The 16,832-nt window shown below is 51.4% G+C and overlaps 1 protein-coding gene across 4 annotated transcripts in view; it reads right to left on the reverse strand.

Annotated features, from left to right (window-relative positions):
• Nucleotides 1-12,881: 12,881 nt before the first annotated feature.
• ZC3H4 (zinc finger CCCH-type containing 4) overlaps nt 12,882-16,832 on the reverse strand; it is a 39,213-nt gene continuing 35,262 nt past the window's right edge. For all 4 annotated transcript variants that reach the window (XM_004477435.5, XM_004477437.5, XM_004477436.3 and 1 more), the window contains one exon: nt 12,882-16,500. In XM_004477435.5, coding sequence (XP_004477492.2) covers nt 15,026-16,500 — 1,475 coding nt within the window. In that variant the 3' untranslated portion in view covers nt 12,882-15,025. The remainder of the gene's footprint in view (nt 16,501-16,832) is intronic.

Raw genomic sequence — 16,832 nt, forward strand, 5'->3', positions numbered from 1 at the left:
CATGGCAAACTGTCTTGAGAAGAGAACTGGCACAGCAAGAAGATGCAACAAAAAGAGACCCAGAGGAAAGACAATAAGAGATGCAGCAGACCAGAAGCTTGAGGCGGTGCAAGAGATTGAGCCCCTCTCTCCCACTCTGAAAGGTCCCGGGATCAGTTCCTGGTGCCACCTAAAGAGAGCACAAGCAGACACAGAAGAATGCACAGCGAATGGACACAGATAGCAGACAATGGGATGGGGGGATAAATAAATCTTAAAAAAAAAAAAGATACAGAGAAAATTTCAGAGTATCAAGGGAGAAACCAACCATCACATGCAAGGGATACCCAGTAAGACACTGCAGATTTCTCTTCAGAAACCAAGGAGGTAAGAAGACAGTGGTATGATACAATTAGGATACTGAAAGAGAAAAATGGCCAGCCGAGAATTCTTTATCCAGCAAAATTGTCCTTCAAATATGAAGGTGAGGGGAAGCAGATTTGGCTCAATGGATAGAGCATCTGCCTACCACATGGGAGGTCCAGGGTTCAAACCCAGAGCCTCCTGACCCATGTAATGAGCTGGCCCACACGCAGCACTGAAGCACCCAAGGAGTGCCATGCAGGGGTGTCCCCCATGTAGGGGAGCCCCATGCTCAAGGAGTGCACCCTGTATGGAGAGTTGCCCCGTGCAAAAAAAGTGCAGCCTGCCCAGAAGTGGCGCTGCACACATGGAGAGATGACACAGCAAAATGACACAACAAAAAGAGACACAGATTCCCAGTGCCACTAACAAGAATATAAGCGGACACAGAAGAACACACAGTGAATGGACACAGAGAGCAGACAACTGGAGGGAGGGAAGGAGAGAGAAATAAATAAAAAATAAATCTTAAAAGAAAAAATGAAGGTGAGCATAAAAGATTCACAAACAAACAGAAACTAAGAGAGTCTGCAAAAAAGAATCTACCTTTATAGGAAATATTAAAGGACGCCTTAGAACCTGAAATAAAAAGGCAGGAGAGAGAGGCCTGGAGGCGAGTTTATAAGAAAGAATAGAGAAAAGATTACCAAAAGAGTAAAAAGACAGACAAAAATATGATACAACATATGAAAACCAAAGAATAAAATGGTAAAGGTAAATAATGCATTTACAGTAATATCATTGAATGTGAATGGATTAAACTTCCCAATCAAAAGATACAAGCTGATTGAATGGTTTAAAAACAAAACAAAACAAATAAACAAAACATGAGCCAGCATATGCTGCTTACAAGAAACTTACTTTAGACCCAGGATACAAACCGGCTGAAAGTGAAAGGTTGGAAAAAAATAACTCCATGCAAACAGTAACTGAAAAAGAGCAGGGGTAGTTATACTAATATCAGACAAAACAGACTTTAAACACAGAAAAGTTATAAGAGATACAGAAAGCCATTATATATTTTAAAAATGGACAATCCACAAGGAAGATATAACAGTCATAAATAACTAACCAGGATGTCCCAAAATACATGAGGCAAACTCTGGCAAAATGAAGGGAGAAAGAGACACCTCTACAATAATTTTTGGAGACTTCAACACCCCACTCACATCATTAGACAGAACAACTAGACAGAAGATCAACAGGGAAACAGAGAACTTGAGCAGTATGGTAACAAGTTAGACCTAACAGACATATACAGAATGCTGCCCAAACTCAGAGGGTTATACATTCTTCTCAAGTGCCCATGGATCTTTCTCCAGGACAGAACACATGTTAGGGCCCAATGCAGCTCTCAATAAATATAAAAAACTGAAATTATACAAAGCACCTTCTCAGATCATAATGAAGTGAAACTGGAAATCAATAATAGACAGGAAAAAAGGAAATTCACAAATGTGTGGGAGCTGAACAACACACTCCTACATAATCCGTGGATCGAAGAAGAAATTGCAAGTGAAATCAGTAAATATATTGAGACAAATAAAAACAAGAACACAAATTATCAAAACTTATGGGATAGGTACGCGGATGTGGCTCAAGTGATAAGGCCTCTGCCTACCATATGGGAGGACCTGGTTTGATCCTTGGGCCTCCTGGTGAAAAATAGGAAGAGAAAGTGTACCTGGGTGGCGAGCCAGTGCCTGTGTGGTGAGCCAGGTGCCCACGCAAATGCCCGCGTGTTGAGCCGAATGCCCACATGAGTGCCTGTGTGGTGAGCCAAGTGCCTGCACAAGTGAGTCACACAGCAAGATGATGACGCAACAAAAGAGAGATGAAGGGGAGAGTCAAGGTGAAGTGCAGCAGAGACCAGGAACTGAGGTGGCACAATTGACAGGGAATCTCTCTCCACATCAGAGGTCCCCAGGATCAAATCCTGGTGAATCATAGAGGAGAAAGACAAGAAGAGAAGACAAAAGGAAAAATAGATACAGAAGATCACACAGCAAATGGACCCAGACAGCAAAAACAGCAGGGTGAGGAAGGGGGAGAGGGGAGGGGGAGGAAAAAATTAAGTGAAAAAAAAACTTAGGGGTACAGCGAAGGCAGTCTTGAGAGGGAAATTTATAGCTCTAAAAGCCTATAGTAAAAAAGAAGAAAGAGGTAAACTCAAAGATTTAACTGAACTACTAGAGAAACTAGAAAAAGAACAGCAAGCCAACCCCAAAGCAGGCTGAAAGAAAGAAATAATAAAGATTGGAGCAGAAATAAATAAAACTGAGAACAAAAAATAGAGAAAATCAACAAAACCAAAAGCTGGTTCTTTGAGAAGATCAATAAAATTGACAACCCCCTAGCTGGACTAACAAAGGAAAAGAGAGAAGATGCAAATAAATACAATCAGAAATGAAATGGGGAAGTTATGACTGACTCCAAGGAAATAAAAAGGGTCATAAGAGGATATTATGAGAAACTGTGTACCAACAAACCAGACAACCTAGATGAAATGGACAAATTCCTAGAAACACACAAACAACCTACACTGATGCTACAAGAACTTAACAAACCAATCACATTTAAAGAGATTGAATCCGTCATCAAAAATTTCTCAGCAAAGAAAAGTCCAGGACCAGATGGCTTCACAGATGAATTCTACCAAGCATTTAGAAAATAATTAACACCAATCCTCCTTAAACTCCTCTAAAAAATTGAAGAGGAGGGAAAATTACCCAACGCATTTTTTTTTTAAGGATTTATTTCTCTCCTCTTCCAACCCCGGTTGTCTGTTCTCTGTGTCTATTTGCTGCGTCTTCTTTGTCCGCTTCTGTTGTTGTCAGCGGCACAGGAATCTGTGTTTCTCTTTGTTGTGTCATCTTGTGTCAGCTCTCCGTGTGTGCAGCACCATTCCTGGGCAGGCTGCACTTTCTTTCACGCTGGGCGGCTCTCCTTACGGGGTGCACTCCTTGCACGTGGGGCTCCCCTATGTGGGGGACACCCCTGCATGGCAGGGCACTCCTTTTGCGCATCAGCACTGTGCATGGGCCAGCTCCACACGGGTCAAGGAGGCCCGGGGTTTGAACCGCAGACCTCCCATGTGGTAGACAGACGCCCTAACCACTGGGTCAAGTCCGCTGCCCTCCAACACATTTTATGAAGCCAACATTACACTAATAATACCAAAGCTAGATAAAGATACTACAAGAATATTACAGATCAATCTCTCTAATGAACATAGATGCAAAAATTCTCAACAAAATACTTGCAAATCAAATCCAACAGCATATCAAAAGACTTATACATAATGACCAAGTGGGATTTATTCCCGGTATGCAAGACTGGCTCAACATTAGAAAATCAATCAACCACATTAACACATTGAAGGAAAAAAACCACATTATCATCTCAATCAATACAGAAAAGGCATTGGACAAAATCCAGCATCTTTTTTTGATAAAAACGTTTCAAAAGATAGGAATAGAATAAAATTCCTAAATCTGATAAAAGGCATATATGAAAAACCCATAGCCACCATCATACTCAGTGGGGAAAGGCTGAAAGTTTTTCCTCTAAGACTAGGAACAAGTCAAAGATGTCCATTGTCACCACTGCTATTCAGTATTGTACTAGAAGTTCTAGCTAGAGCAATTAGACAAGAAAAATAAATAAAGGCATCCAAACAGGAAAAGAGGAAGTAAAACTCTCCCTGTTTGTGGATGACATGATCCTGTATTATTTAGAAATTTTGAAGAAGCCACAGCAAAACTACTTGAGCTAATAAATGGCAGGATATAAGATCAACATGCAAAATTCAGTAATGTTTTTGTACACTAGTACTGAACAATCTGAGGAGGAAATCCAGGGGGAAATTCCATTTTCAATAGTAACAAAAAGATTTAAATACCTAGGAATTAATTTAACCAAAGAAGTACAGGACCTATGTGCAGAAAACTACAAAACAATGCTAAAAGAAATTTTAAAAGAACTAAACAAATGGAAAGACATTCTGTGTTCATGGATTGGAAGAATAAATATCAATCTTCCCCAAACTGACTTATAGATTCAATGCAATCACTATCGAAATCCCAACAGCTTACTTTATAGAATTAGAAAAGGCAATTACCAAATTCATTTGGAAGGGAATGTGCACTATAATGCCGAAAGCATTCTGAAAAAGGAGAACAATGTGGAAAGAATTTCACTGCCTGACCTTGAAACTTACTACAAAGTTACAGTTGTCAAAACAGCATGGTACTGACCTAAAGACAGACACATCAATCAGTGGAATAGACTTGGGAATCCAGAAATAAACCCTCACCTATATGGTCAACTGGTTTTTGACAAACCTATCAAGTCCATGTTAATGGGAAAAAATAGTCTCTTCAAGAAGTGGTGCTGGGACAACTGGATATCTATAACCAATAGAAGGAAAGAGGACCCCTATCTCACTCTCTATATAAGAATCAACTCAAAATGGATCAAAGACCTAAATGTAATGCCAGGACCATAAAACTACTGGAAGAAAATGTAGGGAAACATCTTTAAGACCTTGTAGTAGGTGGTGGTTTCTTGGACATTTCACCCAAAGCACACACAACAAAAGAAAAAATAGATACATGGGAAATCCTCAAAATTAAACAGTATTGCACTTCACAGGACTTTGTCAAAAGGATGAAAAGGCATCTGACTCCATGGGAGAAAACATTTGAAAATCACATGTCAGATAAAGGTTTAATATCCAGGATCTATAAAGAGATGTTACAACTCAATAATTAAAAGACAAAAGGCCCAATTAAAAAATGGGCAAAAGACTTGAATAGACACTTGTGCAAAGAAGAAATAGAAATGGCAAAAAAAAAAAAAGTAAAAATGCTCAACATCACTAATGATTAGGGAAATGCAAATCAAAACGACAGTGAGATATCATTTCACACCTATTAGAATGGCCACTATTAAAAAGACAGTGATGGGAAACGGATGTGGCTCAAGCGATTGGGCTCCCGTCTACCATATAGCAGGTCCAGGGTTTGATTCCTAGGGCCTCCTGGTGAAAGGCAAGCTGGTCGCATGGTGAGCTGGCCTGAACAGAGTGCTGGCCCAAGAGGAGAGGTGGCATGGCAAAATGATGCCACAAGAAAAGACATAGAGGAGAGATGGTAAGAGACGCAGCAGACCAGGAACCTGAGGTGGTACAGAAGACTGAGTGCCTCTCTTCCCCTCTGGAAGGTCCCAGGATCAGTTCCCAGTGCTGCCTGAAGAGAAGACAAGCAGGCACAGAAGAACACACAGAGAGAAGACAGCAAGAGCAAAACAACCAAATAAATAAATAAAATAAATCTTACAAAAAAAAAAAAAAGACAGAACTACAAGAGTTGGGGAGGATGTAGAGAGATAGGAACACTTATTCATTGTTGGTGGGAATGCAGAATGGTACAGCCACTGTGGAGGACTGTCTGGCAGTTCCTGAAAAAGCTGAATATAGACTTGCCACGTGACCCCGCAATACCACTACTGGGTGTTTACCGAGAAGCACTGAGAGCAGTGACACGAACAGACATCTGCACACCGATGTTCATAGTGACATTATTCATGATTGCCAAAAGTTGGAAACAACCCAGGTGTCCATCAACTGATGAATGGATAAACAAACTGCGGTGTTTACACATGATGGAATATTATGCAGCTGTAAGAAGAAATAAAGTCGTAAAGCATATGACAACATGGATGAACCTGGAGGACATTTATGTTGAGCAAAGTAAACCAGACACAAGAGGGCAAATACTGTATGATCATGTTACTATGAACCAAATATATTGCGTAACATATTGTATGATTCAAAGAAAATTTATGTGTTTAGAACAACAACAACGAAAAGAGTGATTGCTTTTGTATAAAAAGGGGAAGAAAGAACATATACTTATTTTTATAGTTTTTAAAAAAAGATTTATTTACTTAAAAAAGAAAATTGTACACACACACACACCGATGGTTCTCTTGTCTGCCTGCTTGTTGTTTGCTCGCCTTCTCCAGGAGGCACTAGGAACCAAACCCGGGGCCTCCCATGTGGTAGGCAGGCACCCAAGTGGTTGAGTCACATCTGTTTCCCAACAAATATCACTTTTAAAACAGAAATTTCTACATAAAATACCATGACTTTAAAATGCTGTTTGACCTAAAGTAAGGGGGAAATGGAAAGGAGAAATGAGTTTATATGGCTACGAGTTTCTAAAAAAGAGTCTGGAGGCTGGCAGAAGGATTGCCCTCATGCACAACTGAGCAGAGTCAGAGAGACAGATAAAGCAGATACAACCCCCAGATATTGGTTCCTTTGAGGGCTAAAGAGACCCATGGGAGTTATGGTCATGGCCGATGGGGTTAACTACCAGGGCAGATGGCCCCTCTTTGGAAATGGTGTTTATGTGTGATGAATCTGGACTCAGATGGGATCTCCCTTCATAAGACTTTCATGCTAATGTGCTGGAGGTGCAGTTAATGTTGGGGTTTAAGATATATTTAGGGGATTTGAATCTCTGGACTGACAATGTGATAGCCAGGTCCTGAGCCTCAACAGACTCCAGCACCTACAATCTGATCTACTGGACTTACCACACTCAGCTAAGATGGAGTTGAAGAAGGACAACCACCACACCATGGAGCCTAGAGTGATTACAACTGAAAATGGGAGGATTGCATCCAGCATCCATGTGGAATCTGAGCCTCCTCTTGACATAGAGGTGCAATGGACACAACCAATCCAATGTCCACATAGAAGAGGTGGCATTGGATTGGGAAAAGTGGACATGGTGGACGATGGGTATGGGGAAAGGCAGGAAGAAAAGAGAGGTGGAGGCGTCTTTGGGACATGGAGCTGCCCTGGATGGTGCTTCAGAGGTAATCACCGGACATTGTAAATCCTCACAGGGCCCACTGGATGGAATGGAGGAGAGTATGGGCCATGATGTGGACCATTGACCATGAGGTGCAGAGGTGCCCAAAGATGTACTTACCAAATCCAATGGATGTGTCATGATGATGGGAACGAGTGTTGTTGGGGGGGGGGAGAGGGGGGGTGGGGGGGTGGGGTTGAATGGGACCTCACATATATATTTTTAATGTAATATTATTACAAAGTCAATAAAAAAATAAAAATAAAAAATAAAACAGAAATTTCAAGACAGGTCTAGTCCCAGGTAGGGAGTGGCGGAGGCAGAGAGGCTGGAATGGGTGGGAGGCCTTTCCCCCCGCACTCTGAGCTGTTGTGCACTGCATGGCTCCCTGGGCTTCTGCTTCGGCTTCCTGATGCATCTCTGACCCTGGACATACCAGGGGAGGGCACATGCCAGAGGAAGAGGCACAGGGAGATCAAACAGGGGGGCCAGAGGGCTGCAGGCAGGAGCCCCAGTCTCCCTGCCCCTTAATTCCCCACCTGACGCCAAACTGTCTGTCCGCCTTCCTGCTGAATGCAGCTCAGCTTCGTCTCCTCCCTGAAGGCTCATGCCTACCCCCTAAGGCCACCAGACTCATTCAACCTTTGGGTCTCCCTCAGTGATTCTCGAATGTCTCCTCACAGAGCCATCTGCTGCCCTCTCAACTCTTTTCCCTTCCCTCCCTTTTCCCTGGCCCCAAACCTGCCCAGGGATCAAGACTACTGCTTAGTATCTCGGCTTGTCTAATAATTACTCTACTAGACTGATTTGGTTAGAACAAGACACTTTTTTAATTTGCCATCTGATAGAAAATTGTTATGATATGTCTACAAATCTATGATGAGTATGATGTGAATGTTTTCCCCTTAGGTGTGGCGTTCTTGTTCAGTGTGAAACCTGTACAACCAAACAGGACAACTACGTCCCATATACCTGACAGGAGCCCAGAGAGCTGAGTCTTTCTTTAGGTCCCATCCATCTACTCCCCTCTCTAGGCTTTCCTGGGCCCCTCTCCCACGAGGTGAGGTCTGTGCATTTAGCACTTACGCGACCCCTGGCTTGGGGCACTGGCTATTTGTCTCTGGACAGGCTTTCATGAAGGCAGACCTTATCGTCTATGAAGAGTAGGAGAAGCAACAGTCAGAAGGCTGGATACAGGAAGCTGTACGGGACAGATGGAAAGAAGCGAGGCAGGTCACCCTCCAGGGACAGACCCAGATGCTGGGCTTCTCATTCCTTGGCCCACCGGGGAGGAGTGCAGAGTGCAGCAGGGCTGGGTGGGAATGGGTCTTCTCCTCCCCTTCCCCTGCTCATGCTCCTCTTCCTCCCCCAGCCTGTCCCCTCTCTTCCTCCTACAGGGTTGAGCAGGGTCCACCCAGCAGAAGGGCTCCCAGACCACCTGCCTGGGACAGCCTGTTGCCTCTTACTCCTCACCTGCCCTCCTCTGCCTTCCTCTCTGCAGCTGGGGCTGGAAGCCTGCAAACTACATTTCCCCACCGCCTTTGCCAGCTGCCTTCCTGGTAGATTCGGGTGACTGGAAGGCAGTAAGAAGCACAAAACTACTTTTTCTGGCTTCTGGCGGCACTCCAAGGTGGTTTTCCAAGGGCAGTCCTACCTCTGCAGCACAGCAGTCTCTGGATAACACCATCTTCCCTTCACTCCTCTGGCAGTAGGGTTCTAGAAGCTTCCTCCAGCAACTAACCTGCTGCAACTTGATTTTCCACCTTTGCTCCTCCAGCCCTCCAAGCAGCCCCTCGGTGTCCAGTTCCCTGTATTACATTTGCTTTTTTTAAATGCCCAGGGTGTGTTCTGTTTTCCTGAGCAGGTCCTGACTGAGTCAAGAGGGACTGGAGAGCTCATACCTGAATTCCTTCTGAAAACCACGAACTCTGGGAGCAGTCAGCCCTTCCGGAGGGCCGCCTCCCTAGCCCAGAGCAAAACGACTCTGGAGCCAGACTGGCTGTACTCAAAGGCTGACTTGGCCCCTCGGCAGTTAGGGATCCAAGGGGAGATATTGGTTTCTCCGCCTCCTCGGCCTCGTCCGCGGCGTGGGCCTCTCTAGTGAACACCAAAGCTTCGCTAGTGAACACCAAAGTCCTCCCGGAGGTGCGCGCCAACACAGAAGTAGATGTTCAAGGGATTCATCAGAGAAAATGTTTGGGCGGGAAAAATTGGGAGAATTTTGGGAGCAGGAGAGCGGTCAGACCTCGGGTGTCAGCCCGGCGGAGGCAGGTTGGGTAGGGAACTTCTCAGACTGCAGCACAGGCGACACCCAGGGGAGCCCAGGTTGGCGGTCCAGCCGGGCGCCCCGCCTCTCCCGCCGAGGGTCTGCCTGGGGACCCCGCCGCGCTCGGCAATTGGCTAGAGCAGCCGGTGGGGGCGTGGTCTCGACTAGACGGCCGGTGGGGCGTGGCCTCGGCTAGAGCAGCCGATGGGGCGTGGCCTCGAGAGGAGCAGCCGGTGCGGCGCGGCCTTGGCTAGAGCAGCCGTGGAGGCGTGGCCTCGAGTAGAGCAGCAGGTGGGAGTGGCCTTGGCTAGAGCAGCAGGTGGGAGTGGCCTTGGCTAGAGCAACCGGTGGGGCGTGGCCTCGAGTAGAGCAGCAGGTGGGAGTGGCCTCGGCTAGAGCAGCAGGTGGGAGTGGCCTCGAGTAGAGCAGCAGGTGGGAGTGGCCTCGGCTAGAGCAGCAGGTGGGAGTGGCCTTGGCTAGAGCAGCCGGTGGGGCGTGGTCTCGGCGCCACCCCGGTGGGGACCCTTCGTGCGCGCAGCTCCGCGGGCCTGGGGTCCGTGAGGCCCCCCGCGGTCGGAGATCTAAGGGGCTCGTCCCCAGCTCGCTCAGGCAGTGCGTGTCGTGGCACCTGCTTGGTCGCTTGGGTACCCAGGGACGTTAGTTGGCCTTGGCGCTGTTCTCCGAACAGCTGCAGCTCTCCGCCTTCCGGGCGCGGGGCAGGACTGCGCGTCCCACCGTGGGACTTGCTGGAGCAGGAGCCGACACCCGGGCTTCTGGGAGGAAGCGGTTCGCAACCCGCACACTGGTCGGCCCGTTCCAGGGGAGGAGCGGCCTTCCGGCCGAGCAGAACCTCACGCTGACGGCGAAAGAGAAGGAAGTTCTGGTCACTTTAAGCCACTGAGATTTGGAAGTTTTGTGTTTTCTGCAGAATAGCCGAGCCCGTCCTTACTCACACAGTCCACAGGCTCCAAATCTCTAAAAAGATCGCTCCGCACTACTGTGAAGGGGTCGCAATGTGGGAAAAGCCGTGGAGGCATAGAGCAGCTCGTCGAGCCCTGGGCGTGTCTTTTTGTCAATATCCAGGTTCGCAGGGATCTCTACGATGGAAAAACTTCAGAAGACAGGTTTGCATCTGGGAGGGTGAGGACAGCGATTGCCTGGAACGGGGCATGTGGGAATTTGCGGTTCTCTTTGGAGGTTTGGGTGACATAGAGTGCGTGTAAAGGTTGTGCATTTCACAATTTGGAATTTTTACCTAAAAAGAAAAGCACTTGTAAACAAATATCGAACTCCGGTTCATGAGACACAGGCTGCAGGAGTTTAGGGGCGTGGGTTCTTCTGATGTCTGTAACTTACTGGGAAATGAAGCAAAAATGGGATGGATGAATAGAGGGATGGACGGACGGGTAAAGGTGTGATAAACACAGAAGCACGTGAACACCTGTGGATGGTAGGTGACCTTGGGGCAGGCGCCCGAGGCGCGCTTGGAATTGGCTGCCGATCCCAACGTTGGGGCTGTCTTCCGCGGCGGAAGGTACTCCACTCGGCTCTTGGCTGCCGCCTGCTGGCCATTTCTGCCCTGCCTCAGTCTCCCCTTCATGCTTCAGTGGCGATGCTCGTCAGGGCCCACATGCTGAACCCAGCCTCTTCCCAGAGCACCTTGGCCTTCTCCCCCTCCTCCCCTGTGCCCGCCTCAGCAAGGGGACTGCCCCGGCTGCCTCAGTTTCTCCCAGAGTCCTCTCCTCCTCCACCCGCTACATCTAAGCCAGTCCTCCAGTTCTATCTACCCCGCCCCTAAGGCTCAAGTACATCAGCTCCCATCGCCCCGTCCCCACTTTGGCCGCAGTCCTCACCCCCTCTTGCCTGGTCGTTGCACCAGGCGTCCGGCCTGGCCTGGCCGTTCCCGGCAACCCCGCCAGACGGCAGGTTCTAAAGCGCCCTCTGGCGACCTTGTCGCAGCGGCGCTAGCTCTTCGCGCTCTTCCCCGCGCTCCGGGAAGCACTTCCCCTTGTCTGTGTCCCGGCCTGCGAGGCCAGGCCGCGTCAGCTCCCCAACTCCAGGCGCTGACTTCCTGCCTCGCAGCCAGCCCCAGCCCCTCCCTGCCCCAGACCCTGGAATGGCTGGTGGCTTCCCGGCAGCCGGGTGTGCAGACCCAGGAGAGCCGTCTTTGATTAGTTGAAGAACCGAGCAGGAGAATTCTATTTCGGCCTCTGCACCCGGCCACGCCGGGCATCTCGCCACCACTAGGTGGCGCTGGAACGGCACACTGGCACGAATCCGGGTGGACTTGAGGTCGCCAGTGGGTTTTCCGACCTTGGATCTGCCCCACCGAACTTCTTATAGGAGGCGAGGGACTCCCAGCTGTTGAAGCCACTGATTCAGATGAAACCACTGTTGCCCGGGGTGGATGAGCTGGAAGCATTTACCTGCTGAGAGCAGCAAGCCGGGTATGGCAAAGAGACCCGTTGTAAGGAATACTTGGGGATCCCAAATGATGTCCACATACTACTCCCTGGAAACTGTGAATGTTACTTTCAGTAGCAAAATGGACTTTACAGATGTGACTAAGTTAAGGACCTGAAGCTGGGGCAGAGTAGCATGGGTGTACTCATCAAATGGGACCTCAAAAGTCATTTCCAGGGGTGACCAAAGACGTGCAAGGGAAGGGTCAGAGCGGGTGGCATAGCTTTGAAGATGGAGGGAGGGGACATGCATGAGCCAAGGAATTCAGGCAGCCTCTAGAAACTGGCAAAGGCAAGGAGACAGATTCTCCTTATTTTCCAGGGAGGAAAAAAGTTCTGGCAAGTCTGGTCTTTAACCAGTGAAACCTGGGTTTGCACTTCTGATCCCAAGAACTGGAAGATAAATGTTGTTTTGAGTCACTACACATGGGATAATTTGTATGGCAGCTGTGGGAAACCTCTACCAGCCACTCAACCAGAGGCCAAGTCGGCCCAGAGGCCACATGCTGGCCTGGCTGGCCTGGAGCCCCTTGCCTGGGTGACTTCCTTGGAGCTGAGCCCGCTTGGCTGTGTTTACAGCACCCTGTTTCTTGACACCCCCGCGAGCTGGCCCAGCTGTCCTGTTTCTGTCCATCACAGCTTTCTTCTAGAACTCTGTGGGGGCAAGGCTGTGCCCACATCCCTGGACACTCCGAGACTGGCCAAGTAGTGCTCGGGCAGCACAGGCACTGGTGTGGGCAGAGGGGGCTGGGAGAGGTGGAGGCACCACCCGCAGGCCCCAGGCTGCCCTCCGCCCTCCTCTGCTCCGCAGCTGTGGAGTGAGGGACAGTCGAGAGCATGACCGATGGAGAGACCAGACAGGCAGGCTTTTTAAAATAACTGCATCCTTTAATGGCAGGAATACAATTAAGAGATTAAGAGACCACAGGAGAGGGCAGGTGACGTTTCTGGAAGACAGTTACAGAGTACAAAAAGGGGGTGGAATAGTCATGCGGCAATCATTGTAAAAATACAGTACGTTATATACATATTTGCACCATCAACTTTCAACTCTGAAATCATATTTACACTTTTGTTACAATCCTGGTTAGAGAACAATTTTTCTTTAAAAGCTCCGGCCTGATGGCAAATGAAAATTATGGGTGAATTCATAGTCCCATGAGGTTCTTAGGCTAAATATTCCAAAAGGAGGGTTCCAGCTTCTATTTCATCAGATTTCAGTTTTAAAAAAGTATTTAATTTTTCTTTTACAAAAGGAAAATCTCAAAGGAGAAAAGGGGAGGGGGGAACCCAAGACACCACCACACCCTATTCTTATTTCACAAACACCAAGGGCTGCAGCCCTCTGCTTCGAGGCCAACACTGGTGGCTGAAGAGAAAATCTCACTAATGATTGTTTAAAACAAAACAAAACAAAACAAAACCCAAACCAAACAAAAACCTGACCTGATCACGGTGCAATGACCCTGGGAGGCTGAATGGCCCCGAACCCAAAGGCTTTTTTTTTTGGGTGGAGGGAGATGTCCTTTGGCTGGGTGACCAGGTTTCCTCATTATTCGTAAGAAGCAGGAGCCCTACAACAGGCAGATGAAGCAGGCGGTGGGACTGGGAGATGAGGCAGAGGTGGATGGACAAATAGACTCGGGGGGGAGGGGGGCAGGGGGCACAGGCCTTCTGCCCAGTCGCCCAGGCAGAAGCGCCTGGCCTCGGGGGCTCTGAGGGCCAAACCCCGATGCCACCCCACCCCCTCCCTGGAAAGGGCCCAGCAGCCCCAACACTGCCCTGGCTGCAGTCTCCTCCCGCTTCCTCAGGCCGCCTTTCCAGAAGCGTCCACACCCCCAACACCATGACACACCTGTGGACCCATGCAGCTGTCATGTCGGCTCAGGAGAAAAAACCAGCACACCAATGCCACATGCCCACAGAGCCATGCGAGAAGGGGACAGAGCAGGAACACTTCCCCCACAAGCCTCCAGAACCCCTCACCAGGAGCCTGATGGGAGCGGATGCCACAGACTCTAGAGGGTCTCTGAAGGGGCGGGGGTGGGGGGGGCAGTGCTGAACGCGGTGGTCTGGCTTCTGAGGGCCAAGAAGGTCCCCGGCTCAGGGTGCGTGGAGGAAGCGCGGCCACAGCAGGACAGGTAATACTGACGGAAAACAGCTGCGGGGCCCGGCTGGCTGGGAGCTACCTGGGCTTCTCTGGGCATTTCCCCCACACCAGCCCCCGGGCTCCAGGTCCATCTCACAGGCTGAAGGCTCCTGAGCAGGTGGCGGCGGCAGAGATGTCCTGTGCAGATCCAGGGGAGACATCAGTGGGAGAGGGCCCCGCTTCGCCCAGCCATGGGGAGCAGTCAGGATGGGGAGGGCTTGTTTTCTCTTTTGGATAGTTTTCCACTTCCACCATCTCCTGAAGCAATGAGTCACGGCCTGCGCAGTGCAGAGACGGGGACCGTGGGCCCTTGGGTTCCAGAAATGCCCCGGACCTGCCTCTGTGGGTCCTGCCCCCGTGCCAGCCACCTCTCCCCGGTCAGGCCATAGGCTGCGTCCCGTTCCAGGGTTTCTCTGCCGTCCTGGCAGCGAGGGTGGGGAGGGTGTTTACCAAGGGCAGGTGATGGGCCCAGCTCGGCCCAGAAAACCCACGGATCCCCAGCTTCAAGGAGTCCCTGAAATTCTGTGCGGCCAGGCCGGGCGCCAGGCAGGCGCAGCACAGGGGCCTCGCCGCGCTTCAACGGCACAGGCACGTTTTTTCGGCAGGAGCCCGGGAGTCCTGCGGTGCTGACCAGGACTGAAGACCGTCATATACAATTTAAGTTTAAAAGAAAGTACTACTTTAAAAAAAAAAAAAAAAAAAGAAAGAAAGAAAGAAGAAAGGAAAAGACACGAAAAAAAAGAAATGAAAAATGAAAGAAAAGCAAGAACACCCTGCCCACCCCTCAAGTTCCCAACTCTGGTTGCTGCCCTGAAGTGTGACCTGGGAAGGGTGGGCTGGGGCCCTGGGCCCCGAAGTAACACTACTGGCAGAAGGGGGAGGCGGTGGGGTCAAAGCCCTTAAAAACGTCCTTCAGGGACCCTGCGTCCTGCTCGCCCTCGCGGGCTGGGCTGTTGCCGGCAAAGGGGCTTCCGGAGCCTGTCTTGGGCGCCTGCTTCACAGTCCCAAAGAGGGTGGGCACAGGCAGACTGTGCACCCCGGGCTGGGGCAGGGTGCCCTCCTGCGGCGGGGTGCCCGCGGCGGGGGCGGCGGCGGCCTTGGGCCGCGGCCGGTTGTAGCTGTTGTATCTGTCCGTGGCTGTGGCCGAGCCGCCCTCTGCGCTGGCCTTGCCTGGCTCAGGCTGCTCCAGGGCCGACTTGCGGACGAAGGGCGGCTCCTTGGCCTTGGCCGCTGGGCTCTTGCTGTTGCCCTCGGGGACCTTGGGCGGGGGGCCCGCGTCGGCAGCCGGCTCGGCGGCCTTGCCCGCGGCGTTGGGAGTCCTCGGGTCATAGAGGCTGATGCCGCTCAGCACGCTGCTCTGCCCGCCCCCGCCGCCCTGGCCCAGCCCGCCGGCCGCCAGCACGCGCGGGTCGTAAGGAGCGATGGCCGGCGGCGAGGACTCGCCACTGGGGCTGGCGGCCGCAGCAGGGGCGTCGGGAGGGCCAGGCTTGGCGGCCCGGGTGGGGGCAGCAGAGTCTGCCGGCTTCTGCAGCCGAGGGTCGGTTGGGGCCTTGCGCACACGGGGGTCGCTGGGCTTGTCGCCCGGTCCAGGGGCTGCCGGGCAGGTGACATTGACGGTCTTGAGGATGCGAGAGAGAAGTTCAAAGTCGGGCAGGCTGGAGCCAGAGGGGCCGGGCTCCACAGAGGCGCCGGGGCGCTGCCTGGGGTTGGGGGGCCCGGAGGTGGCGGGCCGGTGCAGCCTGGGGTCCAGGGTGGGCAAGGACTGCAGGGCCGCAGGGACAGGGGGCACCGAGTCCTGCTTGGGGATGGGCAGGGGGATCAGGTCCTCGGGGTTCCAGAGCACGGTGCGGGCAAAGCTGGGCTTGCTCAGCGTCACGTCCTTCTTGATGTGGCTGAACTGCTGCAGCTGCGACCGCGGGTCCCGCAGCGGGTGCCCAGGAAGGGGCTCGAGGGGGATGTTCACGGCCTTCTCCCGCAGGGCCCGCTCCCCCTCCTCCTCCTCCGCGGGGGGCGGCCCGGAGCCCTTGGCGCCGCTGTCGGGCTTGGGGGTGGGCAGGGAGCGAGCCAGCCGGGGGTCGGAGGGCCCTGCCTCCCCTGGGGCCGGCCCGCTGGAGGCCTCACTGTGGCGGGTGAGTCTGGGGTCCCGGCTCAGGCGGGGGTCTGCCAGCCGGCCTCCTGTGGGGTGTCCCTTCTGGAGGCGGGGGTCCCCCAGCCCGCTGCTCAGCTCCGCAGAGGCCTGGGGCCGGCTTGAGGTCTGCTGCCGCAGTGTCTTCAGGATGGAGGTGACGCTGCTGCCCCCCTCGTCCTCGTCGCTTGAGTACCAGTTTCCGGTGTCTCCTGAGAGAGAGCAGAGGCAGGCAGTGAGCATGCACCACATCCCACCAGCTCTCACCGACCCGCAGTGGGCCCTGGGCGAGAGTCCTCTGCCTCCTGGAGCCTCAGTTTCTCCTCTTACTACCCCCACCCCCAGTATGGGCTGTGTGAAGACCCAGCCGGGCTGGGCACGTGCAGGTTGTGGCTGAGGTGGGACCAGCGCTGTCCCCGGGGCTTCTGGGTGCTTGGGCCTCATGGCTCCCCCGGCAGGTGGGATCACTACCCCCCCATCAGGCAAGGGCAGAACCGGAGGCACGAGGGCAGCCCAGGGCCGTGCTGCAGCTCTCTGCAGCCTC

This window comes from Dasypus novemcinctus, chromosome 18 (assembly GCF_030445035.2).
Source record: "Dasypus novemcinctus isolate mDasNov1 chromosome 18, mDasNov1.1.hap2, whole genome shotgun sequence".
Taxonomy (NCBI): domain Eukaryota; kingdom Metazoa; phylum Chordata; class Mammalia; order Cingulata; family Dasypodidae; genus Dasypus; species Dasypus novemcinctus.